This window comes from Narcine bancroftii, chromosome 2 (genome assembly GCF_036971445.1).
Source record: "Narcine bancroftii isolate sNarBan1 chromosome 2, sNarBan1.hap1, whole genome shotgun sequence".
NCBI classification, from domain to species: domain Eukaryota; kingdom Metazoa; phylum Chordata; class Chondrichthyes; order Torpediniformes; family Narcinidae; genus Narcine; species Narcine bancroftii.
The window spans coordinates 6,243,022-6,270,918 of NC_091470.1; the positions used below are offsets into that span (position 1 = coordinate 6,243,022).

The following is a 27,897-nucleotide window of genomic DNA, read 5'->3' on the forward strand; positions in this document are numbered from 1 at the left end:
CTTTCTGGATGGGGGAACATATCATATGTCTTGCTAAAATCCACGTGGACCACACCTACCACCCTACCCTCATCAATTTCTTTTGTTACCTCCTTAAAAAACTCAATTAGACTTGTGAGGCATGACCTTCCCTTCATAAAGCCATGCTGACTATCCTTGAGTAGACTGGACGTCTCCAAATACTCATAGATCCTGTCCTTAAGAATCCCCTCCATTAGTTTACACACCCCTGACATAAGACTCACCGGTCTATAATTCCCAGGAGTCTCCCTATTACCTTTTTTAAACAAGGGGCCTACATTTGCCATTCTCCAATCCACCGCCACCTCCCCTGTGGCCAAAGAGGATTCAAAGATCATAGCTACTGCCCCAGATATCTCTTCTCTCACTTCCCACAGCAGCCTGGGGTATATCGCATCTGGTCCCAGGGACTTATCAATCTTGATATTTTTAAAAAGATACAACATTTCTTCTTCCTTAATCTCCACATTGTCCAGCACACAGGCCTGTTCAATTTTGATCTCATTGTGATCAAGGTGCTTTTCTCTTGTGAAAGCATTCATTTATAATCTTCCCAAATCTTCTCCACCTCCAGATACGTTGTTTACTATATCCTTTAGCAGCCCCACCTTAATTCTCATCATCCTTCTGTTCCTCGCATACGCATAGAACACCCTGGGGTTCTCCTTAATCCTACAAGACCTTCTCGTGCCTCCTTTGAACTCTCCTAAGTCCTTTTTTCAGCTCCATCCTGGCTGCCATATATTTCTCATGAGCCTTTCCTGCTTCCTATATCTAACATATGTTTCTTTCTTCCTCTTGACTAGTTGCCTGACCTGTTTCATCAGTCACGGTCCCCTTTTCCTACCATCTTTTCCTTGTCCCAGTGGCACCAACCTCCTGAACCCAGCACAAGTGGTCCCTAAACTTCCTCCACATTACTTCTGTGCTTTCACCCTTAAACGTCTATTTCCAATTTATTCTTGCTAGTTCCTGCCTCATCCCTTCATAATTAGACCTTTCCCAGTTAAGCACTTTCCCATTTTATCTGTTCATATCCTTTTCCGTAGCTCTACTAAGGCTCAGGGAGTTGTGGTCACTCTCACCAAAATGTTCCCTCAACGTGAGCTCCGCCCCCTGACCAGGTTCATTACCCAGAACTGGATCCAGTTTGGCCTCTCTTATCGGCTGGTCCACATACTGTGTCAGCAATCCTTCTTGTACACACCTGACAAATTCAGCCCCATCTCTCCCTCTTGCAGTCAGGCTCAATATCAGGGATGTTGAAATCACCCAAAACTACAACCCTGTGTTTCCTGCACCATTCCAAAATCTGACTGCTTATTTGCAGCTCTGTGTCCCGAGGGCTATTTGGGGGCCTATAGATGACTCCCAGCCCAGTGATAGCTCCCTTCTTGTTTCTGACTTCCATCCACAGCGACTCTGCAGACATTCCCTCTGTAGCCTCCTCCCTTTCTATAGACGTGATACTATCCCTGACCAGTAATTCTACTCCCCCATTCCCCTCCCCCCCTTTCTACCTCTCATCCTATTCCTTTTAAAACCCCTAAACCCCAGAACCTGCATCAGCTGATCCTGCCCTTCCTCCAGCCAAGTTTCAGTGACGGCCACAACATCGTAGTTCCACAAACTGATCCAAGCTCAAAGTTCATCCCCTTTATTCCTAATACTCCCAGCATTAAAATAGATCAATTTCAACCCCTCTAACTGGCTCCCTTTATGTTTTATCCCCTGCCCGTCCTTCCTCACCAACTCAAAACACAGAGCATCATGCTTTTGTTCTTCTACCCTAATTTCTGCCCTCACATTCTGATTCCCACCCCTCCTGCCAAACGAGTTCAACCCCTCCCCAACAGCTCTAGCAAAGCTTGCCACTAGAATATTGGTCCCCCTCCAGTTCAGGTGCAGTCTGTCCTTTTTGTATGGGTCAGACCTTCTCCAGAGGAAATCCCAATGATCCAGAAATCTAAACCCCTGCCCTCTGCACCCACCTTTCAGCCACGCATTCATCTGCCACAACTTTCTGTTCCTACCCTCTCTGGTGCACCACCCTTGAGGTCTGGCTTTTTAACTTCTTCCCTAACTCCCTACATTCCACCTTTAGGACCTCATCCTACTTCTACCTATGTCATTGGTCCCCACGTGGGCCACGACATCCGGCTGCTCATCCTCCCCCTCCAGAATGCTGTGAACTTGATCAGAGACGTCTCCTGACCCTGTCACCTGAGAGGCAACGTACCATACAGGAGCCTTGATCTCGTTCATCCAACCTCCTAACTGCTCTCTTAACCAATGAGTCCCAAATCACCATAGCTCTCATCCTCTATCCGCCCCCCCCCCAAACAACTTCACTTCTGAGCCAGGACTTGTCTCTGGTAAATCGTCCACCCCAATAGTATCCAAAACAATATTCTTGTCGTTGAGGGCAATTCCACACGAGAGCTTGCAGACGGAGCAAAATCTGCTGGAGGGTCGAGGAGCATCAGAAAAGGTCGATGTTTCAAGACTCTCCTCATCGGCTAACCCCTCGCTTCTCCAGAACTAACCCGGCGAACATCCTCTACACCACCCCCAAAGGCAGAGGATCCTTCCTCAAGTGAGGAGACTAGAACTGCTCGCAGTTTTCCAGGTGCAGCCTCATCAGGTCCCTGTACGCCTGCAGCTGGCCCACTAGTTTGCTCTTTACTGAGAGCAAATGTGCCACGCTCCTCACCTCGCATCGCAGCTGGCACGCTGCATTTGTCCTCTCCCTCGACGACCGACACAAAACGCCTCGGCCATTTCCGCTTTACCCAACATTAACAGCCCCTTCTCATCCTCCAATTCAGCCACCCCTTAGGCTTCATATAGTTTTACTATCTGTTTTTATTTAAATATTTTGTCCACTTCACTTTCATCCTCCTACCTTTACTTTATTGGTTGCTTAGTGATCCGATGCTGCTTTTTAAAGTTTTCCCCAACTTCCCAATACTCTTGCCGACTTGGCTTTTGTTTAATGCCTTCCCTTATTTCCTCAATCAATCCAAGGCTGGCTCTCTCCACCCTTACTGCCCTTGCTTTGAACTAGAATATACTTTGTTGAGGACTGTGAACAAGCTCCAACCCTACAGTCTGTGTTCCCAGTCTACGCCAACTAACTCCTCCCATCCCATTGTTTTTAGATCGTCCCACTACACCCCTCCACTTGTGTGAGAAATTTAACCATGCCATGGTCATTCTTTCTGAGAAGACCCCCAACTACAACATTTGACCTTCTGCAGACACTGCAATTGTACAATATGGCACAAACCTGCTGGAGGAACTCGGCAGTTCTTGCTGGATAGTCTGTGGATGCAGTAATTGTGGGGCCTGTCTCAATGCACAGGACGAGATCTCAGATTCCCTGCTCCCTTGTACGTCGGTAGTATGCTCTTCAAGTTACCTCAATCCTGTCCATGAAGTTCCTCCTCAAGACTGCCTTGACCAGCGTGATTTGCCCAATTGACGTGCAAGTTAAAGGACCCCATGACAGCTACTGTTCTATTCTTGCAGGCCCAGGTATCTTTTTTGTTTTATAGCCTGTGCCACTGCAATATTATGGTTTGGTGGCCTGCAAGACCATAAGACATAGGAGCAGAAATAAGTCCCACTACTCGGCCTTTTCCCCATAACCTTTGATGCCCTGGCTGATCAAGAACCTATCAATCTCTGCATTAAATCCACCCAATGAATTGGCCTCCACAACTGCCTGTGGCAACAAATTCCATAGATTCACCGCCCTCTGGCTGAAGAAATTCCTCAGCCCCTGTTCTAGGTTGTGCCCTCTTATCCTCGACTCTCTCCTAAATTCCAGCGAGTCCAGGCCAAGAGCTGTCAAACACTCATCATTGATAACCCTTTCATTCCCAGAATCATCCTTGTGAACCTCCTCTGAACCCTCTCCAACGTCAGCACATCCTTTCTTAAATGAGGAACTCAAAACTGCTCACAATCCTCCACGTGAGGTCTCACCAGGACCTGAAAAAGCCTCAACATCACATCCCTGGTCTTTTTAAACACAGGGAGTTGGGGGGGCGTGGGGGGCGGATGGCTGGAAGGCATTGCCAGGGATGGTGGTGGAGGCTGGTACAATAGGGACATTCAAAAGACCAGACAGGCACATGAATGCAAGAAAAATAGAGGGTTATGGGTGTGAGGTAGGGAAGGGTTAGATTGTTGTGTAGGTTTATATAGATTGGCACAGCCTCATAAGCTGAAGGGACTGTACCAGCTGCATCGGTCTATGTTCCACGTCCAAGACTGCATTGATAGATGAACTATTGGTCCTTATTCTTACCTTCTTTGGAAAGACATTTGCTCCGTCGGTTCATTCAGCAGTAGCTGCCCATCCGGCACCTGCCATTCAAAAAGTTAATAAAAGATGCCAGTGGTAAATTATAAAATCATGTTGCTGCAGAATCTACGTTTCATAAACCAGAAACCACCTCCCCCCCCTGTTATTCTCTGCAGCTGCTTAGAGCATTGAATCAGAGGTCAATCTGCAGGACCATCGGAGCGGCAGAGAGGATCACTGGGGCCTCTACCCACCACCCCCCCCACCCCCACCCCATCAATGTGCTCTACCGGGATCATTGTCTGAAGAGGGTGTGCAAAATCACTGAGGACTCCTTCCGCCCCGCACACAGCATCTCGCAGCTGTTCCTGTCGGGGAAGAGATCCAGGAGGATCAGGGCCAGCACCTCCAGGCTGAGGATCAGCTTCTTCCCACGGGCAGTGAGAATGGTGAACGACCAAAGGAACAGACCATCCGAGACTCTTTATTTAACAATATTTATATCTTTACCTATACATCTCCTGCGTGCGTATCGCTTGTCTGTATGTGTGTGTTATCTCTGGTTGTGTGTTGGCGTGTTTTGCACAGAGGACTGGAGAACACTGTTTCATCGGGTTGAACTTGTAAATTGGACGACAATAAACTTGAACTAATCTGCCAGAAGTTACAAGGGCAATTCTTGGGATTGTAAAATGGATGTTTTACCCACCACATCAGACTCCTGACAACAATCTCAATCAGAGACTCATTTAAAGATCTGACTTTGCACATTATTTATTTTCTGTATTGCATGGTTTGTTTGCACTGCTTTCTTGCTTCCATTTCTCTCCTTTGTACATACATCTTTTCTTGAGTACAATTACCAATTAGTGGTCATTCTGCCGTGCCCGCAGGATAAGAAATCTCAGGGTTGTCATGTACGTACTCTGACCAGAAATCAGAACTTTGATCCACAAAATGACTGTCTGCTCTTTTGCAAAGTTACATTTTTTTTTGCGCTGGGTTACTGTGAATATTTATTATCTATCTTACGTATTTATTGACTCTTTTTAATTCAGTTAGGTGTGCAGTTATTTTTATTTACAAAGTACCTGATTGGCTGTAGCAAGGAAGAATTTCAGTGCATATGTAGAATGTGGATGACAATAAACTCGTTATCACATCTCTTCCTTCGAAGTCCTCATGGAGCAACACAGCCCAGAAGTTAGTGCAGCCACCAGCACCCAGCGACCCGGGATTGAATCAGTTCGTACTTTCCGTTTCTGAATGAGTTTCCTCCGGGTGTTCTGGTTTCCTCCCAACCTCCAAAAACACACAGGGCGTGGGGAGGGTTTGTAGGTTAATTGGGGGCAAGGGATCTTAGGGCGGAAGGGCCTGTTACCGTGCTATGCGACTAAATTTGTTAAAATGGAGGTTGGGCCTCGGCCACTACCTTGTGCTGTCCTTCCTGTATCCCCACTGACGTCGGTAGGTCAGCATCCTCGAACCATTCATCCTGAATGAATTCTCTCGGTTCTGACCACGTGAAGACATGATCTTGATTATTCACACAGTGCTCCCAATGACTTAAATGTGGCTCATCCTGAATAAAAAGGGAAGAGGCTCCTGTTAGCTTGGAAAATGTAGACCGTGGCCATTTGAACAGACACACAAATTAAGTGCCAGCTGCTATAATAGTTTGAGGCGATTCGGTATGTCACCAAAGACCCTTGCAAATTTCTACAGGTGTGCCGTGGAGAGTATTCTGACTGGTTGCATCACTGTCTGGTCCGGAGGTGCCAATGGACAGGACAGGAAAAGGCTACAGAGGGAACTCGGCCAGCGCCATCACGGGCATCTGTCTTCAATCCACCAAGGACATCTACATGAGGCGGTGCCTCAAAAAAGCAGCCTCTACCCTCAAGGCCCCCCACCACCCAGGCCTTGCCCTCGATTCACTGCTACCATCAGGAAGGAGGTACAGGAGTCTGAAGATGAACACCCAGTGGCACAAGGACAGCTTCTTCCCCTCTGCCATCAGATTTCTGAACAGACAATGGCTCACAGACACTGCCTTACTCTCTCCTATTTTTTTGCACTATTTATTTATCATTGAAATGTAATTTATAGCAAGAGTTGCTGCAAAACAAAGAAATTTTGTGACAACAAGTTCTGATTCAGGAAGGTGGTTGATTTTATTCCACCATTCATTCATAACCGCCAACACATCGCCTCAGATTTGCCAAAAATAATTTCAACATCGACTGCACCAATCCTATTACAGGTACACGATCCTTTATCCAGACATCTAAAATCTGGAAAGCTCCAAAATCCGGCAAGTGGGGAGAGAGGTGGCAGCGCAAGTCGGGCGGGTGGGTGGGGGGGTGAGAGAGACGAGACTGGCAGGCGAGTTGGGTGGCTGGGAGATTGGCAGCTCGAGTCGGGCAGGCGAGAGACCAGCAGCGTGAGTCGGGCGGCCGAGGTGGGGGGGGGGGGGTGGGGACACCGGCAGCGTGAGTCGGGCGGGCGTGGGGAGGAGACCAGCAGTGCAAGGTCAGGCAGGCGAGAGACCGGCAGCACATGTCGGGGAGGCGAGGGGGGGTTGGGGGAGATGGCAGGGTGACTGGAAGGGGGTAGGGATGGATACGGCAGCACAACTCAGGTGGGCTTTCCAAAATCCGGAAAAATCCTAAATTCGGAACACACTGTCCCCTAAGGGTTCCAAATAAAGGACTGTGTACCTGTATCATGTTCTTAACAACCGATTCTCGCACTTTGCTCACCACTGACGGGAAGCAAACTGATCTGGCATTCCTCTCTCAACTGTCAAATTCTAATTGGAAATTTGATGTTTTTTTTAAGTTGATCAGTTGTGGATGTAGAATCATAGAACACTACACCACAGAAAAATGCCCTTTGGCCCATCGAGCCTGTGCCAATCTGTTATTCTGCCCAGCCCCATTGACCTGCACCTAGACCATATCCCTCCATACCTCTCCTATCTGATTACCTATCCAAATATTTCCTAAATCTCAAAACCGAGCCGGCATTCACCACCTCAGCTGGCAGCTCTTCCCACACTCCCAATACTCCCTGTGTCACGAAGTTCCCCCAATGTTCCCCTTAAACAGTTCACCTTCTACGTCCTCTTGTTCTTATCTCACCTACTTGAGCCAATTCACTTTTTTCTTCAGATGCTGGAATGATATCATTCAAGGAAATCCAAAAAGCATACCACCGCCTCGCCGTTACCCGAGTCCATCAACAACTCGACAGGTGTACCAGTGAAGCATCCTGCCCAGGGTGCGTCACTCCAAGGGATGGGAACTGCTTTATTGAAGACTGCAAGAAACTGCAGAGGGTTGCGACCATGGCTCAGACCGTCCCATAAACCCCTCTTTTGCTAAATCAGAATTTATTGTCATGAACAAGTCATGGAATTTGTTTTACAGCAGCGTCACAGGGCAAACATATAAACCTCTTTTACAACAATAATTTTTTTTAAATACTGTATGAAAAGTAAGGCAGTGTCTTTGCTTCATTGATCATTCAGGATCTGAATATGAAGCTGGTCCCGTCGGGGGAAGAGATCCAGGAGGATCAGAGCCAGCACCACCGGGCTGGGGAACTGCTTCTTCCCACGGGCAGTGGGAACGCTGAACGACCAAAGGAACTGCTCACACTGACCCTCCGAGACTCATGTCCATGAAACAATATTTATTTGTGTATGGATGAAATACTTGTCCTACGTGTGTATGGTTTGTCTGTATGTGTGTTATGTCTGGTTGTGTGTCTGCGTGTTTTGCACCGAGGACCGGAGAACACTGTTTCATCAGGTTGTACTCATACAATCAAATGACAATTAACTTGACTTGATTCCCCTCTGTCAATGGACAACTGTAACCCCTGCCTTGGAAATGTAGCAAAATGTCAAGAGATTTTTTTTTAAATAGGAGAAAATTTAAAAAACCCAGATGCAAAGGGACCTGGGAGTCCTCGTGCAGGACGGCCTGAAGGTAAACATGGAGGATGAGTCGGTGGTGAAGAAGGCAATTGCAAAGCTGGAATTCATTATAAGAGGAATACAGTAAAGAGCAGGGATGTGACGTTGAAGGTTTATAAGGCTCTGGTGAGACCTCACGTGGAGTACTGTGAGCAGTTTGGGGCTCCTCATTTAAGGAAGGATGTGCTGATGTTGGAGAGGGTTCAGAGGAGGTTCACGAGGATGATTCCGGGAATGAAAGGGTTTTAATATGAGGAGCGTTTAACAGCTCTTGGCCTTGACTCGTTGGAATTTAGGAGAATGAGGGGGGATCTCATTGAAACATTTTGAATGCTGAAAGGTGTGAAAAGAGTGGATATGGAAAGGTTGTTTCCCCTGGTGGGAGAGTCCCAGACAAGAGGGCACAACTTCAGGATTGAAGGGCATCCACTTAGAACCGAGATGTGGAGGAATTTCTTTAGCAAGAGGGAGGTGAATCTGTGGAATTTGTTGACATGGGGAGTTGTGGAGGCCGGGTCACTGGGTGTATTTAAGGCAGAGATTGATAGGTTCTTGATTAGCCAGGGCATCAAAGGTTATGGGGAGAAGGTCGGGCAGAGGGGCTGAGTGGGGAAATGGATCAGCTCATGATTAAATAGCAGAGCAGACTCGATGGGCTGAATAGCCTATTTCTCCTCCTATGTCTTATAGACTTATCCTACCCTGACCACACGCTCTTCCTCCCCTTGCTGTCAGGAGGAAGACTCATGTGTGTGAGTTCATGCATCCCCAGAATCCAGAACAGCCTCATCCCCACTGTTATCAGTCTCTGGAACACTCCCCAAAATAGTAGAATTAAGCTTCCTTTGCTCTGTACCAACTGCACTGCATTATCCTTGCTGTACTATGTACAAGATGTTGGCTCCCAAATTAACCTCTTTTTGATACATGACAATAAACTTGAACTTTAAATCCCCAAAATGAAACAAAGTCCTCCTCTTGAAAATAACTTTTCCACAACAAGATCCAAAGCACAATCCCAGACCTGATCTCCCTGCTTGTGACACTCACCATCACTTCTGGGGCCAATTCCTGATCGGTACGCCTCATGTGGCCACCATTTGCAGCTCGTACATCTTCAGTTGTTCCGCTAATGCTCGATCTGGAACAAACAACAACAAAAAAAAAAATCACAGACCAACTCAGTTCAAAAGTCAATCTGGATTCCAAGATTCCTTTACTGTCACGCACTAACACACAACATCTAATAATACTCCCAAATCCATCGACCTTTGCCTGCCATAAAGACACACAAAGAGGAGCAGAAGAGAGTCCCTTCAGGGACACTGGGCGACCGTGGATTTGCCACCTGGTGTCTCGCAGCCTCGGCAGCCTTACGGCCTCCTGTCTGTTCCATCAGTGTACCCGAACCCCCGGTTCCAAACCCCCCATACGATCAGGAGGCCCTCCAATGTGTTTATTTTTCACACATATCTTGATAAAATTACGTGCAAAGTTTTTTCACATCCTTAGTGTTGTACATTACATGACTGTACATTGCTCCATTAATCCACTAATTTGCTCTTGCAGCACCGCTGCTACCACCGTGGTCTCTCCCGCTACCGCCCTGGTCTCTCCCGCTACCGCCGTGGTCTCTCCCGCTACCGCCGTGGTCTCTCCCGCTACCACCCTGGTCTCTCCCGCTACCACCGCGGTCTCTCCCACTACCAGTGCGGTCTCTCCTGCTATCACCCTAGTCTCTCCCGCTACCACCCTCGTCTCTCCCGCTACCACCGCGGTCTCTCCCGCTACCACCGCGGTCTCTCCCGCTACCACCGCGGTCTCTCCCGCTACCAGTGCGGACTCTCCTGCTATCACCCTGGTCTCTCCCGCTACCACCGCGGTCTCTCCCGCTACTACCCTGGTCTCTCCCGCTACCACCGCGATCTCTCCTGCTACCACTGTGGACTCTCCTGTTGTCTGAGGGGGCTTCCCCTCAGTCTCAGCCTCCCAACGCCCGATTATGGAGGACTCCAGACCAACCATTCTCAACCTTTCTTTGGCTATGACTCCCCCCCGAACTCAGGAGTCTGCTCAAAGTCTATGGTCCCCCTACCCTGTTAAGAGGTCAAGTTTCAGTTTTTGTGTTACATGATGTGAAAAGGAATCAAGGCTTTTCCTTCAGTGTGCCGTTGAGGATGGCTGCTTGAAATGTACTTTTCTCTTTAACACTGCACCCTCCACTTTGCTTTACCGGAACACTTAATTCTTAACAATGCAAAATGGCTCCTGTGCCCCTCGCCCACCTTTTTACAGCCTCTCCCCACTCCTCGACATTCCTGAGGACAGGCCCAGGCCTGAAACGTCGACTGCCTTTTACTTCCTGTGGATGCTGCGAAACCTGCTGACTTTCTCCGGCTCTTCTGTGCTCTGCACTGGGCCCCAGCATCTGCAGGTGGTTTAATCAACCTGCTGCACTAGGTTGTCTGGATAGCATGCAGAACAAAACTTTTCACTGTATCTCGGTACACATGAAAATAAACAATTCAATGCCATATTATGCAATACTAGCACAGAGCCAACAGCCCCTCTCCCCTTCCCCAATTCTCCCCTGTCTTCTTATCCATGTCTGTGTTCCTCCCCCTGCCCGTTCTTCTCTTCTCCCCCAGCTTTTTTTGTCAGGCACCTTGAGGAGGGCTCAGTCCAGAAACACGTCAGTGTTATATCTTTATCTCCTGTGGACGCTGCGAGACCTGCTGAGTGCCTTCAGCATCTCTGTGTTTTAAACTACAATCACAGCACCTGCACAGTTCCGTGGTTCACTCATTTCTACCCCGGACCACCTACCATATCAAACAGGCACCAGTATATCCCCTATCAGTTCTCACCTTTCCTCTCCTGTCCAATTAACACCTTCTGTCTGTTGGTCTGTACCCTCCCATTCTTCCCCTCTCCCCAGCCTTGTCTGCTTTTTGCTTATACCTTGAGGAAGGGCTCAGGCCTGAAACGTTGGTTATATTTGGACGCTGCGAGACCTGCCGAGTTCCTCCAGCATTTCTGTGTTTTAACAGATATATTGAACTATCTCTGCATCCCTATAGGTTCAATTTTAAGTTAAAATTTTAATTTTTCTTTTAAGTTTAGACTTACAGCACGGTAACTGGCCATTTCAGCCCATGAATCCGGCCGCCCAATTAACCTATAACCCCTGGTTCGTTTTGAATGATGGGAGGGAACTGGAGCCCCCGAGAGAACCCATGCAGAGAAGGTACAAACTCCTTGCAGAGAGCGTGGGATTCGAACCCTGGTCCCGATCGCTGGCGCTGCCTGTAAAGGTTGCTGCCCTAGTAAGATACATTTTATTTCAAGTTGGGAGATGAAACCTGTCTCCAGTTGTGATTGTAACAAGGCTCTGTGTAATTTGTGGTGTTCTAGGTTTTGGTTATCCAACAGTACCAAAGATCAGGAGGAGGGAGGCAAGGGGGAGCGACAGACAGATGAAAGGAGGGCTGGTGCTCACCTTGAAATCACTGTGCCTTGCGTAACTGTCTCCTTCCATTCGCTGGCATCGACTGCCAGTACCAAATCACTGCCACAATGCTCCACATCTCCTCCAATCAATTCCCCACCACCTCTCACTGGATCTGAGTGCAGGTGCCACAGCTGGTCTCCTCCCTCCTGAAATGTTAGGATAGATGCCTGGATAAGTTAGCACGACATTAATCCCACAAGACTTCCGATAATTCTTAACAATGCAAAATAAAATCTTAAGACCCTAAGATATGCGAGCAGGAGTAGGCCCTTCGGCCCATCAAGTCCACTCCGCAATTCCATCATGAGCTGATCTATTCTCCCACTCAGCCCCCTCTCCCCGGCCTTCTCGCCACTGATGCCCTGACTATTCAGATGCCTATTATTCTCTGTCTTAAACATACCCAACGACCTGGCCTCCACAGCTGCCCTCGACAGCAAATTCCAGAGGTTCTCCACTCTCTGTCTAAAGAAATTCTTCTGCATCTCTGTTTTAAATGGGCAATTCTGAAATTGTCCTAGACTCCCCTACTGTGGGAAACAACTTTGCCACATTTACTCTGTCCAAGCCTTTCAACATTCCAAATGCTTCCATGAGGTCCCCCTTCATTCTTCTGAACTCCAAGAATGCAGACCAAGAGCCGTCATCATTTCATTCCAGGAATCGTTCTTGTAAATCGTCTCTGCACCCTCTCCAATGCCAGCTCAGCTTTACTTAAGAGCCTAAAACTGAACCCTGTACTCCAGTGGTTCTCAACCTTTTTCTTTCCACCCACATCCCACCTTGAGCAATCCCTTACTAATCACAGAGCACCTGTGGCATAGGGATTACTTAAAGTGGGATGTGAGTGGAAAGAAAAAGGTGGACAACCACTGCCTTACTCCAAGTTGGGCCCTACTAGTGCCTTATAATGCCTCAACATAACATCCCTGCTCTTATACCCTATCCCTCTAGATTTGAACACCAATATTGCATTTACCTTCATCACCACTGACTCAACCTGGAGGTTAACCTTTATGGAATCCTGCGCAAAGAATCTTACCTTATGGATGTGCCCTTTGCTGTGGAAATTTCTATCTCACAGCAAAGTCTTTCTCCCTTCACGTCCCGCCTCCCTCATGAAGAAGATTCACCTCCAGATCCAAGGTTTATTTCCTGCTGTTATCGGTCTCTTGAACAAGCCTCGCACGTAAAATAACTTTGTTTTTTGCTCTGATTCAGCTAATCCTTCTCTGTAATTCTGCACCCAGACTGCATGGGCTGACCAGTGGGACTCCTCGCAAAACAAACTTCCTCACTGTTCCTCAAAACACATGGCCAGAAACTTGAACCTCATTAAGCCAAGTCAGATACCGGTGATGCCTGAACAGGGCCCGTTATAGAGCAAAGATAAAGATACAGAACCAGTGTTTCAGGCTTCAGTCGTTCAGCAAGGTCTCCATTTGGAGCTTGACCCTTCATCGATGTACGATACCTTGGTGAAGGGCTCAAGCCTGAAATGTCGGTTCTGTATCTTTATCTTTGCTCTATAACGGGCCCCGTTGGACCTGCTGAGTTTCTCCAGCAATCATGTTTTCACTTTTACAAAACTGAGTTCAGATTCTAAAACTTGCCACGTTCACTGGATCTTGTGAGTGGCACTACATGGAAGAACGATTAAAAGACACACTAATCTCAGAAACAAGGTAGGGTCATAGGGTTGACAGCAGGTCCTTCAGCCCAACTTATCCATATTGTCCATCTGAGTGAGTCTCACTTGACGCATCCTCCTAAACTTCCTCTGTCCACTCCCCCACCTCGTCTCCCCCCCCCCCCACCCTGCTCCCTCATCCTGACCTCTCTTTCTATCCCGTCCATCCTCCTCCATCCCGGCCTCTCCCGTTCCGCCCTCCCCATCCCAACCGCTCCCATGCCCCCCCACCCTGTCCTGACATTCCTTGTTCCCCCCCCCCCATCCCCAGTCCCGACTTTTTCCCCCCTGTTTCCCTGGCCCCGGTTGTAATTTAATTGCCCACTACGACCTTCTGCCAGAGTGGGTGAATGATAGAATGTGGAGAGGGGGAGCTGGAGGATGAAATGGAGGCAGTGTCAATGGAGTTTGCAGGTCAGTATGAACCCTGAGGACCACAAGGCTCACTTCTCTCGGCCTGGCTCCTTGACTACCCTACAACACACCTCACAGGCGACCAGTGGAACACACTGAACCTTGCCATGCAGTCTGATGAATTATTACCTCTGGGCCTTCACTCCTTTCATCTCGATGCTCCCTCTCAGGCACGGGGACACGTCCACTTTTTGGCAGCGAAGACCTCTCCTCCCAACATCGATTCGCACCTTCCTGCACCGGCCATTCCGGCAGTCCATCAGAGCATGTCTCAGGGCATCCGTTGGGAGCACAAGGCACAAGCTTGGATGTCTCAGTTCCTTGGGAAGGATGGAGCGGCTGAGCAAGTTCTGGGGGACTGGAAGGATTCACACCGTCTGCCTGGTCAAAGTCAGGAGTGCACAAGGTGGGGCTAAGTTCTTGCAAAGATAATGCACCGCTAAGCTCAGAACAAGACTGATAGGCTTCATCGGTCAAAGGTGATAACTCCTTATCTGAATGAATCCTGGAAATAAATTCTCTTTGAGAAGGGTCAGCAACTGAAAAAGCTTCGAGTACGTCAGACACGGGCACATCGTAGTGAGGGTAATAAACCAGCTTAAGTGGAATCACGGATACCTTTCCTTCGTCCGAGATTGTAGAGTCAGTCCCTGAGGGCTGAGGAGCAGTCTTGTTGTCGGTCTGCATCGATGACTCCGAAACAGTCCTACCCTGGGCAGGCGCGGCGGCATCCGTTCGGAGGTCCACGGGGTGTAACGACTGACCTTGCGAGTTGCAAGGTGAACATGCGGCTTCTTTCTCGGAGGAGGACTCCCACAGTTCCTTTGCAGGGGCTTGAGCCGTTTTAATGTCAGGCACAGCCGTGAAAACGTCATTTGCTGACCCATAATCAGAGGAATCCGGGGAGGTCAGTTCCTTCTCCAGCACCAACATCTTCTCACCCCTCGAAGACTTCCTCCTCACTGGATGCAGTAGGACGAATATCTCCTCCACTGTCTCGGTGTCATCAGGGGTGGACCGCCGAACCAAAGGCGGCGACCCGCCATCTTGATGCACCGACGTCACTGGGCCCTTGAGGACAGGAATGGACGAAGAGGAAATTGATTCCCTCCCATCCTCGATGGCAAAGGATCGATCATCTTCTCCATGCAGGTTTCGGTCGTCGACCAGATCTTCTTTCAGTGCGGTGTGTGCAAGTTCCTTGGGATGTTGTGGTGCCAATGAGTCATTGATCACCCCCTGCCCTTCGGTCTTACAGGAATCCTCTACATCTAGATCTGAAGGTGCAGCCACAGTGTTGAAGCAAGTGTTTTCCAACGGAAGTTCAGGGGTATCTTCTGGCAGGTCATTCTGTCAGGGAAGCAGAGATGTATTAACCAGACACACACATAACTCAAACATCCCCTCAACCAATCTACCTGTGATGATGGGTCTTCAGGACCTTATGAAGACATCTGAAAGATGCAGGAAATTATCATTAACCCAGGAGCAATGGCTGCTCTCCATCTACTCTTCCAGCTCCCTCAGTCACTGCTTTCAGATTTACAACCCTGACGGTCTTTTTTCTGCAGGCCAGGCAGAATTACCGCTAATTGGCAGTGCAATGTACACATGTAAACAAATAAAGAACTGTAAACAGGTAATGAATGGAAACAAACTGAATGTACAATACAGGGAGGAAAAAAGATCAATGAAGAACAAAGGTAATATGGGTCTCTGATTGAGATGGAGACTGGTGAGATGTCACAGAGGGACCCTGGATGGGATTGGTGAACCAGGTGGAGGTGACACAGGTGGGTGGTGGGGGGGGGGAATGGACGGGTGGGGGACGGCCAGAGGTAGGGGATGGGCAGAGGGGGAGACGGGCAGAGGTGGGGGATGAACAGAAGTGGGGGACGAACAGAAGTGGGGGACGGACAGAAGTGGGGGACGGACAGAAGTGGGGGACGGACAGAAGCCAGGCACAGGGAGGGAGGGAGGGATATGAAAATCCAGAGGGTCAGGTGGAGGAAGTTGAGAAATATGACGCAGTGGGTGATGAGTAAAGAGAGGCTGCCAGAGCTGGATTCTGATATGAGGAAGAGGGGAGTGGTGGGGATGGAACCAAAAGGCATGGAGTGGAAGGAGAGAGAGAAAAAATCCACAGAAGAGATGGAGGGGAACCAAAGAGGAAGGAGAATGAGGAGGGGTAGGGAGCGGGGGGGGTTTGGGACAAAAGGTGGAGTCAAGGGAAGAGCAGAAGGGATACAGAAGAGGGAGGAATCTCGATACCTGGAATACAAACATGCCACGTTCATGCTTCAGTGGACTATTTCTATTCACCCCAAATGAACTCCTAACCCCAGTGAGGAGTTTGAGGAGAATTTTTTTGACACCAAAGGCTATTGCAGATTTCTCCAGGTGGAGAAACTATTCTGACCGGTTGCATCACTGGCTGGTACGGAGGGGCTAGTGCATAGGACAGGAACAGGCTACAGAGTTGTGAACTTGGCCAGCGTCATCACGGGCACCAGACTTCACTCCATCGAGGACGTCTACAAGAGCCGGAGTCTGAAGAAAGCAGCCTCTAACCTCAAGGACCCTCATTCCCCAGGCCATTCCCTCTTCACACTGCAACTATCGGGGAAAAGTTACAGGAGCCTGAAGACGAACATCCACCGGAACAAGGACAGCTTCTTCCCCTCCGCCATCAGATTCCTGAACGGTCCATGACCCATGGACACGGCCTCACTTTTTCTTCTTTCGAACCAGTTTATTTATTTATTTTTAAAAATGTAATTTATTGCATTATTTGCATGTGTAATGCTTCCGCAAAGCAACAAATTTCGTGACAAATTCAGGAAAATAAATTCAGATGATTTCTCACCAATTGATACAGAACAACTAATCTAGTTAAACCTTCATGTTGCCAGCCAAACTCGCTCAAGGGTGGACGCATTGACACTATTAGGTTGCCTCCCACTGCCCACTGGAGTGGGTGCTGATGGGTCTCATGTGACCACATTCCCACCAAGTAAATGAGATGGACAGATCGGAAATTAGGGACGTAACGTAATGTTGAGGCTTTATAAGGCATTGGTCAGACTGGATGGAGCAGTTTTGGGCTCCTTATCGAAGGAAAGATGTGTTGGCATTGGATAGGGTCCAGAGGAGGTTCACTGAAATGATCCCCGGAACAAAAGGGGCTTGAGATTGTACTCGCTGGGATCTAGAATGAGGGGGGAATCTCATTGAAGCATCGAACACTGAAAGGGCTGGATAGAGTGGACATGGAGAGGATGTGGGGGAGGAGTCTGGGACCAGAGGGCACAGCCTCAGACTACAACAACGTCCCTTTAGAACAGAGATTTCTTTACCCAGAAGGTGATGAATTTGTGGAGGCCAGGTCATTGGTTTGATTTAAGATGGAGATAGATACATTCTGGATAAGGAAGGGAATCAAGGATTAGGGGAGAAGGCAGGAGAATGGGGTTAAGTCAGCCATAGTGGGGCAGACTCAAAGGGCCGAATGGTCTTATTCTGCTCCTATGTCTTTATAGCAGTGGGTCTCAACCTTTTTCTCCCCACTCACATCCCACTTTAAGTCATCCCTAGGCCATCGGAGCTCTGTGATCAGTAAGGGATGACTTAAGGTGGGATGTGAGTGGGAAGGGAAGGTTGAGAATCACTGCTCTAGACCCAATTGTTACTGAAATATTTGGCTTGAGAAAAATTGTCACTGGCCCATTTCCTTTGGAGTTCTGAAACTGTGCACATAATGAGTCCATGAGGTACGGTTTAAACAGGGGTTTTCAAGGTACTAATCACAAAGCACCGATGGTCTAGGGATTACTTAAAGTGGGATGTGAGTGGGAAAAAAAGGTTGAGAACCACTGTCTGATGTAGCAGGAGCATTTGGCCCATCAAGTTCACCCTGCCATTCCATCATGGCTGATTTAGTACCCTTCTTAAATTGGCGGGCTTGTGTTATGGCAAAATCTAACGAGTAGCTGCATCGACAACATTTCCCAGCCCTTAATCTTGTCTGTTATCATCTAGCATCAAGGAACGCTGACGAAAAGTCATCAAACTTGCATGAGATGGTGGTGGGAGGAATTGATACAATTGCCATTTGATAGCACAGAGGCTACCAGCAGGCAATGCTGAGGGGCAGAGGTCCTACCTCGTCTGCATCGGGGAAGTGCTCCAGGAACTGCGACACATAGGTAGCGATGGACTGTTCCTCGGGGCGTTCCACATCCACATCTGAAAGCGAAAGGAAACGGTCACCATGCGCTGTCGGTGATGTCGATTGGGGGAGGGGGGTGGGGGGGGGGGGAGAGAGAAGGTACAGGAGGTGGACGTGTGCCACTGGGGTCTCGCTCCTGGACCAGCAATCCGGGGGCATCAATGGCAGCAAATAAATCAAGAATTCGAGAAAGGAAGTTAGCGCTGTGACAGCACCGGCGACCCGGGTTCGAATCTGGCGCTGTCTGTGAGGATTTTGCACATTCTCCCTGTGTCTGCGTGTGTTTCCTCTGGACGCTCTGGCTTTCTCACACAGGACATGTGGGTCAGTAGGTTAATTGGTCACGTGGGTTTATTTGGGGGGTGAGGGCTGATGGGCCAAAAGGGCCCGTTACCATGCCGTATCTCTAAATTTTAAAAACGTATGTATTTGGGGATGTGAATGCCATGTCCTAGGACACTTGCATTCGTGATCTCTCATGTATTAAACTCTCGCCTGCTTCTCTGCTTTCTCTGGAGTGGGTAACTTACAGTTGCCCAGATTATACACCTCTCAATGATATTTCCCCAGTGCCGTTCAGCTGAAACGATCCTTCTCACAAACAATTTCCCCGCAGGGGCGCCATGGGAGTTGGTGTCACCCAGTGTGGTAACTCATAGCGTCACACCCTTCCCCCTCCCCACCATGGACTCCTCATCAGGCAGAATCCTTCGTAATGGTTTTTGTACTAATGTTACATGTTGAAATTATAAATTCGAATTGTAGCTAAAACACCAGAAATATGAGAAAAGCAGCGACTGTAAACAATACTAACAGCAACGCGTGCAGGTGCGCGCGGGCAGACGAAAGCACACGATTCAAAGTGTCGTTGTCATTGGGTAATAATGACGGCTCTGACCGGTTAGGAGGTTCAAAAAGTTAATGAGCTTCGAGCTTTAGCCTTGAAGGGATATTGAAGCTGGGCTTACGAAGAATGTTGTTGTTGTTATAACTAACAACAGGGATATTTTGACAAAAAATAATAAATTTCTGCTGAAACTCGGCACAAAACTTTTAGCCAGTCATTTTGGTGTCACCCCCTCTAATGGTGCGGTCCGCACCCACCCCCTCCCCCTGCATTGAAGCCAGTGCTTGCTTTCCCGTCTCTCTTTGAAACATCAGCAAACTTCAATGTTAAGAAAAGCGTCTCTGTAAAACGTCGGCCAGGCTGTAGTTGGAGGGCTGGTCTCCCGTTGCAGAAAGACAATAGGAGCTGGAGTAGGCCCTTCGGCCCGTCGAGCCAGCACCGCCATTTTACAGAGCATGGCTGATCACTACCATCAGAACCCCTTTCCAGCCTTATCCCCATAACCCTTAACTCCTTTGCCCACTAGAGTCTTATCTAACTCTCTTTTGAACGTAATCAGCGAAGCTGCCTCTACCACCCTCTGTGGCAGAGCATTCCACAGATTCACACTTCTCTGGGTAAAAAAATGTTTTCTCATCTCCGTCCTAAAGGGCCTACCCTGTATTCTTAAACCATGCCCTCTAGTCCTCGTCTCCCCCATCATTGGGAACAAGTAATCCGACTTCACCCTGTCTATCCCCCTGATGATTTTGTAGATCTCAATCATGTCCCCCCTCATCCTTCTAAACTCCATCGGATTCAAGTCCAGTTTTTCTAGCCTTTCAGCATATGTCAACCCCGCCATCCCTGGAACTAACCTTGTAAATCTGCGCTGCACACTCTCTATAGCTAGTATGTCCTTCCTCAAAATTGGAGACCAGAACTGGACGCAATACTCCAGGTGGGGTCTCACCAGGGCCCTGTACAACTGCAGAAGGGCGTCTCTCTTCCTGTACTCCAATCCCCTCTTTATGAAAGCCAACATACCATTTGCCTTCTTCACAGCTTTCTGAACCTGCATGCTAGTCTTCAGTGACCGGTGAACAAGTACTCCCAGATCCATTTGCTCCTCCCCACTCCCTAGCTTGTCTCCATTTAAATAATACTCAGCTTTCCTATTATTGCCCCCAAAATGGAGGCTTTGAAAAGGGAAAAATTTACCAGGATGCTGACTGGATTAGAGGGTGTGAGTGTCAGGGGGTGGCTGGACAAATGTGGGTTGTTTTCTCTGGAACGTCGGTAGCTGCGGTGAGACCTGATAGGGGTGCATGAAATTATTTGGGGCATGGATTATAGTAGACAGTCAGAATCTTTTCGCCAGGGTAAAAATGTCACACCCAGTAGAGGAAATGCATTGAAAGGTGAGTGGGGGTGGTGGGAAGGGGATGCGTGGGGCAAGGTTTGGGAAGATATTGGAATGGGCAGCCTGGGGTAGGAGTGGATGCAGATACGATAGCAATGTTTCAGAGGCAGGGAAATGGAGGGACATGGACCATGTGGACTTGGGGGGGGGGCGGGGAAGGGGTGGAGGGGTGAATGGACGAAGTGAACAAGGGATGGGGTCAAAGTTGAAAGTGAACAAATGCATTTAACAGAACAAAATAGTGAAGGGAAATTCTGACCCACCTTCTGGCTCGAGGAGCGGTGGGATCGCAAGGCTGTTCTCCGCGATCTGGAAAGCGTCTTCAAGGTTTACCCAGCTTGGCCTTTCCATCGCTTCCTTCATGTCCACCAGGCTGGGTTTGATGGCCTTGATGAGAGCGAGGAACGCGACGCCATTACGCCAACTGCTCCCGAAGTCGTGGACGGCCACACCATACCTGCATGGAGTGAGATGCCCAGCAAGGGTTAGAAGGTTTGGGTGATGCTCCACTGCCCTGCCTCATCACCGTTCGGAAGGATCGGGCCATATTCAGTTCTCAGCCCTCCAGGCAGCGCTGCTCCAAAGCCAAGGTGATCTCTTCCTCTCGGAGAGGGAGATGGAGGAGGACGAGCTCAGTTCAGCACCCGGGCCAGCATGAGAGTTGGGACAAAGGGCCTGTTTGCGTGCTGTGTAATGTACCATGTGAGACCAGTGCAGAAAATTCAAAGGTCAAAGTGCCACCATGAGCAGATCGGGGTCACTGCGTGTATTGTCACGTGCACCAAGGTGCAGTGAGGAAGTTTGTTTTGCCTGCAGACCTGTTAGACATCCCATACAAAGTACAGCAGGTCAAACACAGAGTTACGGAAAATGAGATCATCCCAGTTCAGGAGACCGAGGATGAAACTACCCTTGAATCTGATGGGGCATGATCCCACACTTGTGAATCTTCTTCCTGACGGGAGGGATGTGGCCAGCATGGCGTGACGTTTCAGTGTAATGATACATTGGGTGTTCGTCCAAGGCAGCGGGAACTATAGAGGGAGTTGACGGAGGGAAGCAGGGGTTGTGTGTGATGGACTGAGCTTCATTCGCAATCCTCTGCAGTTCCTGGCAATTACACCCAACTGACCGACAACCCCTGGTACATTTTGAACGGTGGGAGGAAACCAGACCCACACGGACACGGAAAGAACGAACAAACTCCTTACAGACAGTGCGAGATTCGAACCTGGTCCCGATCACCAGTGCTGTAAAGGTGTTGCTCTAACCACTCTGCACCAACCTTGTTGCCCCATGAAAATAGTTAATCCTATCAAACATAAAACGTTCAAAACTTTGAAAAGAAAATGTTTGAAGATACTTTCAAAACAAGGGCAAAGTTGGCCTTCTAATCCATTACTTCCTGCAGGGAAACAGTTGGATACAAAGTGATGGCCCTCAGCAGTTGAGGAGGCTTTGTCCTCAGCACAGAGGGTCAGAAATTCCTTCACATGACCCCAGTTCAATGTGCTCTGCTGCAGGCCACAATCCAAGGAGTAATTCTGGGTGCACGTGCAGGTGTCTGCAGCCATCGAGAAGCATCTTCGCCAATCTCCTTCAGGTAAGGCTGGTCTGTCACAAAGAACCTGCCTCCTGCCTGCACCGTGTTTGACCGCTCCCTTCTTATCTCTGAGCTCCAACCACCATTCACTAACCAACACGGATCATAAGAACATCAGAACTAGGAGCAGGAGTCGGCCATCCGGCCCGTTGAGTCTGCTACACCATTCAATGCTGATCTGATGATCGGCTCATCTCCACCTCCCTGCCTTTTCCCCGAATCTCATAATTCCCCGACTATGTAAAAATCCATCCAACCTTGTCCTAAATATATTTCCTGAGGTCGCCTCTACTGCTTCAACGGGCAGAGAATTCCACAGATTCACCCTCTGGGAAAAGCAGTTCCTCCTCATCTCCATCCTAAATCTACTCCCCTGAATCTTGAGGCTGTGTCCCCTAGTTCTGGTCTCCCCCACCAATGGGAACAACTTACCTACCTCTATCTTATCTAGCCTTCCATAATTTTATACATTTCTTTAAGATCCCCTCTCATTCTTCTAAATTCCAGCGAGTCCAGTCCCAGATGACTCGATCTCGCCTCATTGGCAAACCCCCTCATCTCTGGAATCAACCTGGTGAACCTCCTCTGCACCATCTCCAAAGCCAGTACATCCCTCCTCAAGTAAGGAGACCAGATCTGAATGCAGTTTTCCAGATGAGGCCTCACCAGTACCCTTGTACATTTACAGCATGACCTCCCTGCTCCTATATTAAATCCTTCATCCTTGGGGGGGGGGGGGTTGGGGGGGTGGGGGCACGTGACAATGCGAAGGACTTAGATGTGTTTTGCTTGAGTTCTCCATAAACAGATGGTTAAAACTTGAAAATCAAGATTTTCTTCATCAAAAATTGATGAAGCCAGTACGAAGAAGCCAAGGCAAAGACTGAGGAAGACCCTCTTCAACCAGGAACTTTGGGTGAAAGTAGGTAAAACTGGGGTGTTGGGTCAGGAGCTGAGCATCATCCTGCAAAAATGAAGACTTTGAGAAACCGATTCATTAGTGTTGAAACAGTAATGAGAGACATGACGGAGAAAATGACCAAAATTAAAGAGATCGTTGAAGACCTGATGGAGAGAATGGGTCAAGCAGAGATTGAACTGATAAAAACACATGAAAAACTTGGGGCTTTGGGGGAAAAAAAGCCAAAGAATTGGAGTAGGATAAGCAAGGAGAGTTGGACGGAATTGATCACATGGAGAACTTCACTCACCGGAACAATGTCTGAATTATTGGCCTGAAGGAAGGAATCGAGGGAAGGGACCAGGTGAACTTTTTTCAACAATGGATCCCAAAAGTGTTGGGAGAAGACAAATTTGGAGAAAAACTACATATTGAGAAAGCTCACTGAACACTCTGACCCAGAAAAACCAGCGATCAGAGATCAAGGCCAGTTCTGGTGAGACTTTTAAGCTACCAAGAAAGGGAGATAATTCTGGGAGCAGCATGTGATTACTCCAAGCAGAATAATGGCCGCCCAAGGTTGATCATAAAAAGGGACTATTTTTCAAGCCTTTAGTCCGACCTTGAATACACAAATAAAAGAATTTGAGGATGTGAAAAGGCAACTGTGTGCTAAAAACTTGAAATATTTGATGATACATCCTGAGACTTTGAGGGTCAAGGTAGCAGAAGGGAACCGGCGATTTTTCAAGACAAGAACGAGGTAGAAGATTTTCTGTGAAGTTTGTAAAATAAAGATTGAGGTTGCCGAAGGAGAAGATGGTGAAAATATTTATAGTCGGATGAAGTAAAAGTTGTATTTTTTATTTTTGATAAATGAATCTTGTATTTATTGCTTAAAATGTTCATGGTGAGCTCAGTAAAAGGGAAATAAATCTGGGAAAGGTAGAAAGGGTGGAAACTCTGGTCTAAGGGGGAGAATGGGGCCTGGGGTGGAGACTCTGGTCTAAAGGGGAGAATGGGGCCTGGGGTGGAGACTCCGGTCTAAGGGGGAGAATGGGGCCTGGGGTGGAGACTCCGGTCTAAGGGGGAGAATGGGGCCTGGGGTGGAGACTCTGGTCTAAGGGGGAGAATGGGGCCTGGGGTGGAGACTCCAGTCTAAGGGGGAAAATGCGGTCTGGAGTGGAATCTCCGGTCCAAGGGGAGAATGGGGCCTGGGGTGGAGACTCCAGTCTAAGGGGGAGAATGGGGCCTAGGGTGGAGACTCCAGTCTAAGGGGGAGAATGCAGTCTGGAGTGGAAACTCCGGTCCAAGGGGGAGAATGGGGCCTGGGGTGGAGACTCCAGTCTAAGGGGGAGAATGGCGTCTAGAGAGGAGTAGCAAGAAAAGGTGTCTCTAAAGGGAGGGTCTCTTCTTCCTCGAGAGATTCCGTGGGCTTTATTCATGTGCTTTTGGGGCTTTACGTATATGTCACCATCAGGACAGGGACATTGTGTGTTTTTCTTAAAGGGGAAGGATCACTATTATTTAAAGTCAAAGAAATTTTATTGTTAAAAAATATTCTTTTAAAGAATAATATAGAACATTGAAATGTATTAGTTTTAATGTTAATAGATTAACAGGAAGGTGAAGAGAAAACAGGTCTTGTCGTATCTAAAAAAAATTAAAGCCAGATATAGTCTTTTCACAAGAAACACATCTTGCCAAATTGGAACATGAAAAATTAAAAAGAGGATGATTGGGGCAAGTAAAATCATCTTCGTTTGGATCAAAAGCAGGAGGTGTAGCAATTTTAATTAATAAAAATATACCAAACATAAGAGACATTAATGGATCAAGCTGGAAGATTTGTAATGGCACATTGTAAAACCCATGCAGAATCATGGGTGTTTATGAATATTTTTTCCCAAAATTATGATGATGAAGTCATTATGAAGGATTCTTTTTCAAAACTGCAGGGGGAAAGATATACTGATTGGAGGAGATTTCAATTTTTGTTTAGATCCAATATTGGACAAATCAGTGAGAATAATTACAAGGGTGAAAGCTGCAAAAATGACATTATAATTTATGAAGGGTTTAAATTAATTGAAATATGGAGGTGGCTCAATCCCTTAGAAAAAGACTATTTGTTCTACTCTAGGGTACATGATTCACATACAAGGGTTAACTTATTTTTAATGCCTGCCCAGTTACAAAGTAGAGTGGTAAAAACAGAGTATTTGGCAAGACTTTTATCAGCCCACTTACCGTTAATGTTAACAATTACGTTAGTGGAAAAGCAAGAAAGTATGTATGCCTTAATGCTACATTATTAATGAGGAAGTCTTTTATGAATTTATTAAGAGACCGATAGAAATATTTTGTGAAAACAATCTTCCTTCTACTGACAACAGTTTTCTAATATGGGATACACTTAAAGCTTACTTGAGGGAACAAATTATTTCTTATACTAAAAATCTCAAGAGAGAATATGTAAGAAATTTAGAAGGTTGAGAGAGGGATATAACAAAATTGGAAAGGAATATCAGATATCAGGAACACAAGAAAAATAGAGAATATTAGAGAACAAAAAGTTACAATATAATACACTACAAACATATAGAATGGAAACTAAACAAAAATATTATGAGCTAGGAGAACGCATGCAGAAAGTGTTATCTTGGCAGGTTAAAGCAGTGGCATTATCCAGAATGATAAATGCAACAGAAGCTGATACTATAACATGCAATCAAAAAGAAATAAATAACATGTTTAGACAAAACTATATAAAACGATATAAATCTGAATTAGTAGGAGATGAAAACGAGATGGAAGAATTTTAAACAAATGTGAACTTCCTAAACTAGAAGAGAAAGAAAAAAAATGATTTAGATGCTCCTTTTACAAGGAAAGAAATAGAAAAAGCTCTGGGTATTTTACAAGCTAATAAGTCCCCAGGGGAAGTTGGGTTTCCTCCTGAGTTCTATAGACAATTTAAAGATTTGTTGATGCCTCTGTTGATGGATGTGCTGGACCAGGCGGTGGAGACCCAAACCCTCTCGGAAACTTTTTCATCTGCTATAATATCAGTTTTACCAAAGTAGAGATCCATTAAAAACTTCATCATACAGACCAATATCTCTTCTGAATGCAGACTATAAAATTCTAGCAAAGGCACCCGCCAACAGACTAGGTGAGTATTTACCAAAATTAATACATGCAGATCGGGTGGGTTTGTTAAAAGAAGGCGCTCTTCAAATAGTCCAGGTAGATTATTCAATATAATACATACGGAAAAATCAAGGTCGAATCCAAACATAACTATTTCTCTAGATGCAGAAAAGGCCTTCAAACGACTAGAATGGTCTTCCTTACATAAAACATTGGAAAAATTTGGTGTAAGTAGAAAATTTAGTAATTGGATAAAAGCTCTCTGTCATAAGCCACAAGCTAAAATTATAACAAATAACCAAATGTCATCTATTTTTCCTTGGAGTAGATCGAGTAGACAGGGGTGTCCCCTATCTCCAGCGCTATACATCCTAGCTACTGAACCCCTGGGGGAGATGATAAGAAGGATCCAGATATTAGGGGTTTCAAAGTTGGACAGGAAGAACATAAAATTTGCCTATTTGCTGAGAATGTGCTATTATATGTCTGATCTGGCTGGATCACTGATAAGATAACAAACAATATTAGAAAAATACAGAAGAATATCAGGATATAAAATTAATAGGGATAAAAGTGAGATTTTGCCAATTCAGAATTTTGATTATGAAAGATACCAAAAAGATAGTAGATTTAAATGGAAGAAAGATGGAGTTAAATATTTAGGAATAATGACTGATAATAATTTACAGAACTTGTATAAGTTTAATTATACCCCTTTACTAGAAAAAATAGAAAAAGATTTACAGAAATAGAAAGATCTGCTGATTACATTAGTAGGAAGGGTAAATTGTATAAAACTGAAGGTATTGCCAAAACGACAGTACCTCTTTCAATCGTTGACTATCGCACTAACTAAACATTTCTTTAAATTATTGTATAAGATAAATCCTATAGAATAACAAAGTACCAAGGATTCTGCTGGAACAGTTAACAGGGGACTATAAACTGGGAGGACTTAGACTCTCGGATTTTTATCTATCAGCACAAGCAAGATTTTGATAATTTTCCTTTGAAGAAAACGGTCCCCCTTCGTGGAGTCAAATGGGACTGAATTCAATAAAAGAGGGGACAGTGAAGGACTTTATTTATAAGTGGAATGTCAGGTCAATAACAAAAAAATGGATAATCCTATATCAATATAGATGATTAGAACATGGCAAGAAATAAATGAATGGATCACGGAAAAAGCAGGTACATCACTGAGGACACCGTTATGTAAAAATATACGACAGCCTATGAACCTGGGTAACAAAATATTGAATTCCTGGTATGACAAAAGAAAAAGATACGTTGATAACTGTTATATGGTGGGATCTCTGGTGTCTTTTGAACAATTAAGAAATAAGTAGGGAGTAGCTAATGGGATCTTCTTCTGCTTTCTCCAGTGAAGATCATTCTTAAGAGAAAGACGGCAACCAAACTTGGCTCCTCCTGAAATTAGTGAGATGGGACGAACAATTTGGCTGGAGGACACACCTAAATCTATAACTAAAATGTACTTTGTTCTCTAAAATGAAAGTGCAAAATCAGGTTTACAGAGATTGAGAGGGAGGTGGGAGTCAGATTTAGGAGTTGCAATAATGGAAAGATACCGGTCTGATTGGTGTTTGGATAACATGACGTCAATTATAAATGCAAGATGTGGATTAGTGCAATAGAATTTTTGACACCAATTTATACCTCACACCTCAGAAATTACATAAATCAAAATCAGAAATATCGGAGATGTGTTTTAGATGTGGATCAGAAACAGGAACGTTCGTACATGCTACACGGCCATGTGTGAAGATGAGACCTTTCTGGAAGGATATTACTGAAATACTAACAAAGATA

General features: G+C 46.7%; 1 protein-coding gene across 4 annotated transcripts in view; it reads right to left on the minus strand.

The window, feature by feature from the left end:
• The window catches only part of LOC138753147 (calmin-like), a 69,194-nt gene that overhangs the window by 4,939 nt on the left and 36,358 nt on the right, over window positions 1-27,897 (minus strand). For all 4 annotated transcript variants that reach the window (XM_069915727.1, XM_069915730.1, XM_069915728.1 and 1 more), the window contains 7 exons: window positions 20,671-20,864; window positions 18,093-18,175; window positions 14,060-15,280; window positions 11,815-11,972; window positions 9,366-9,456; window positions 5,766-5,915; window positions 4,337-4,395 (listed from right to left, as the gene is read on the minus strand). In XM_069915727.1, the coding sequence (XP_069771828.1) occupies window positions 4,337-4,395; window positions 5,766-5,915; window positions 9,366-9,456; window positions 11,815-11,972; window positions 14,060-15,280; window positions 18,093-18,175; window positions 20,671-20,864 (1,956 nt within the window). The remainder of the gene's footprint in view (window positions 1-4,336; window positions 4,396-5,765; window positions 5,916-9,365; window positions 9,457-11,814; window positions 11,973-14,059; window positions 15,281-18,092; window positions 18,176-20,670; window positions 20,865-27,897) is intronic.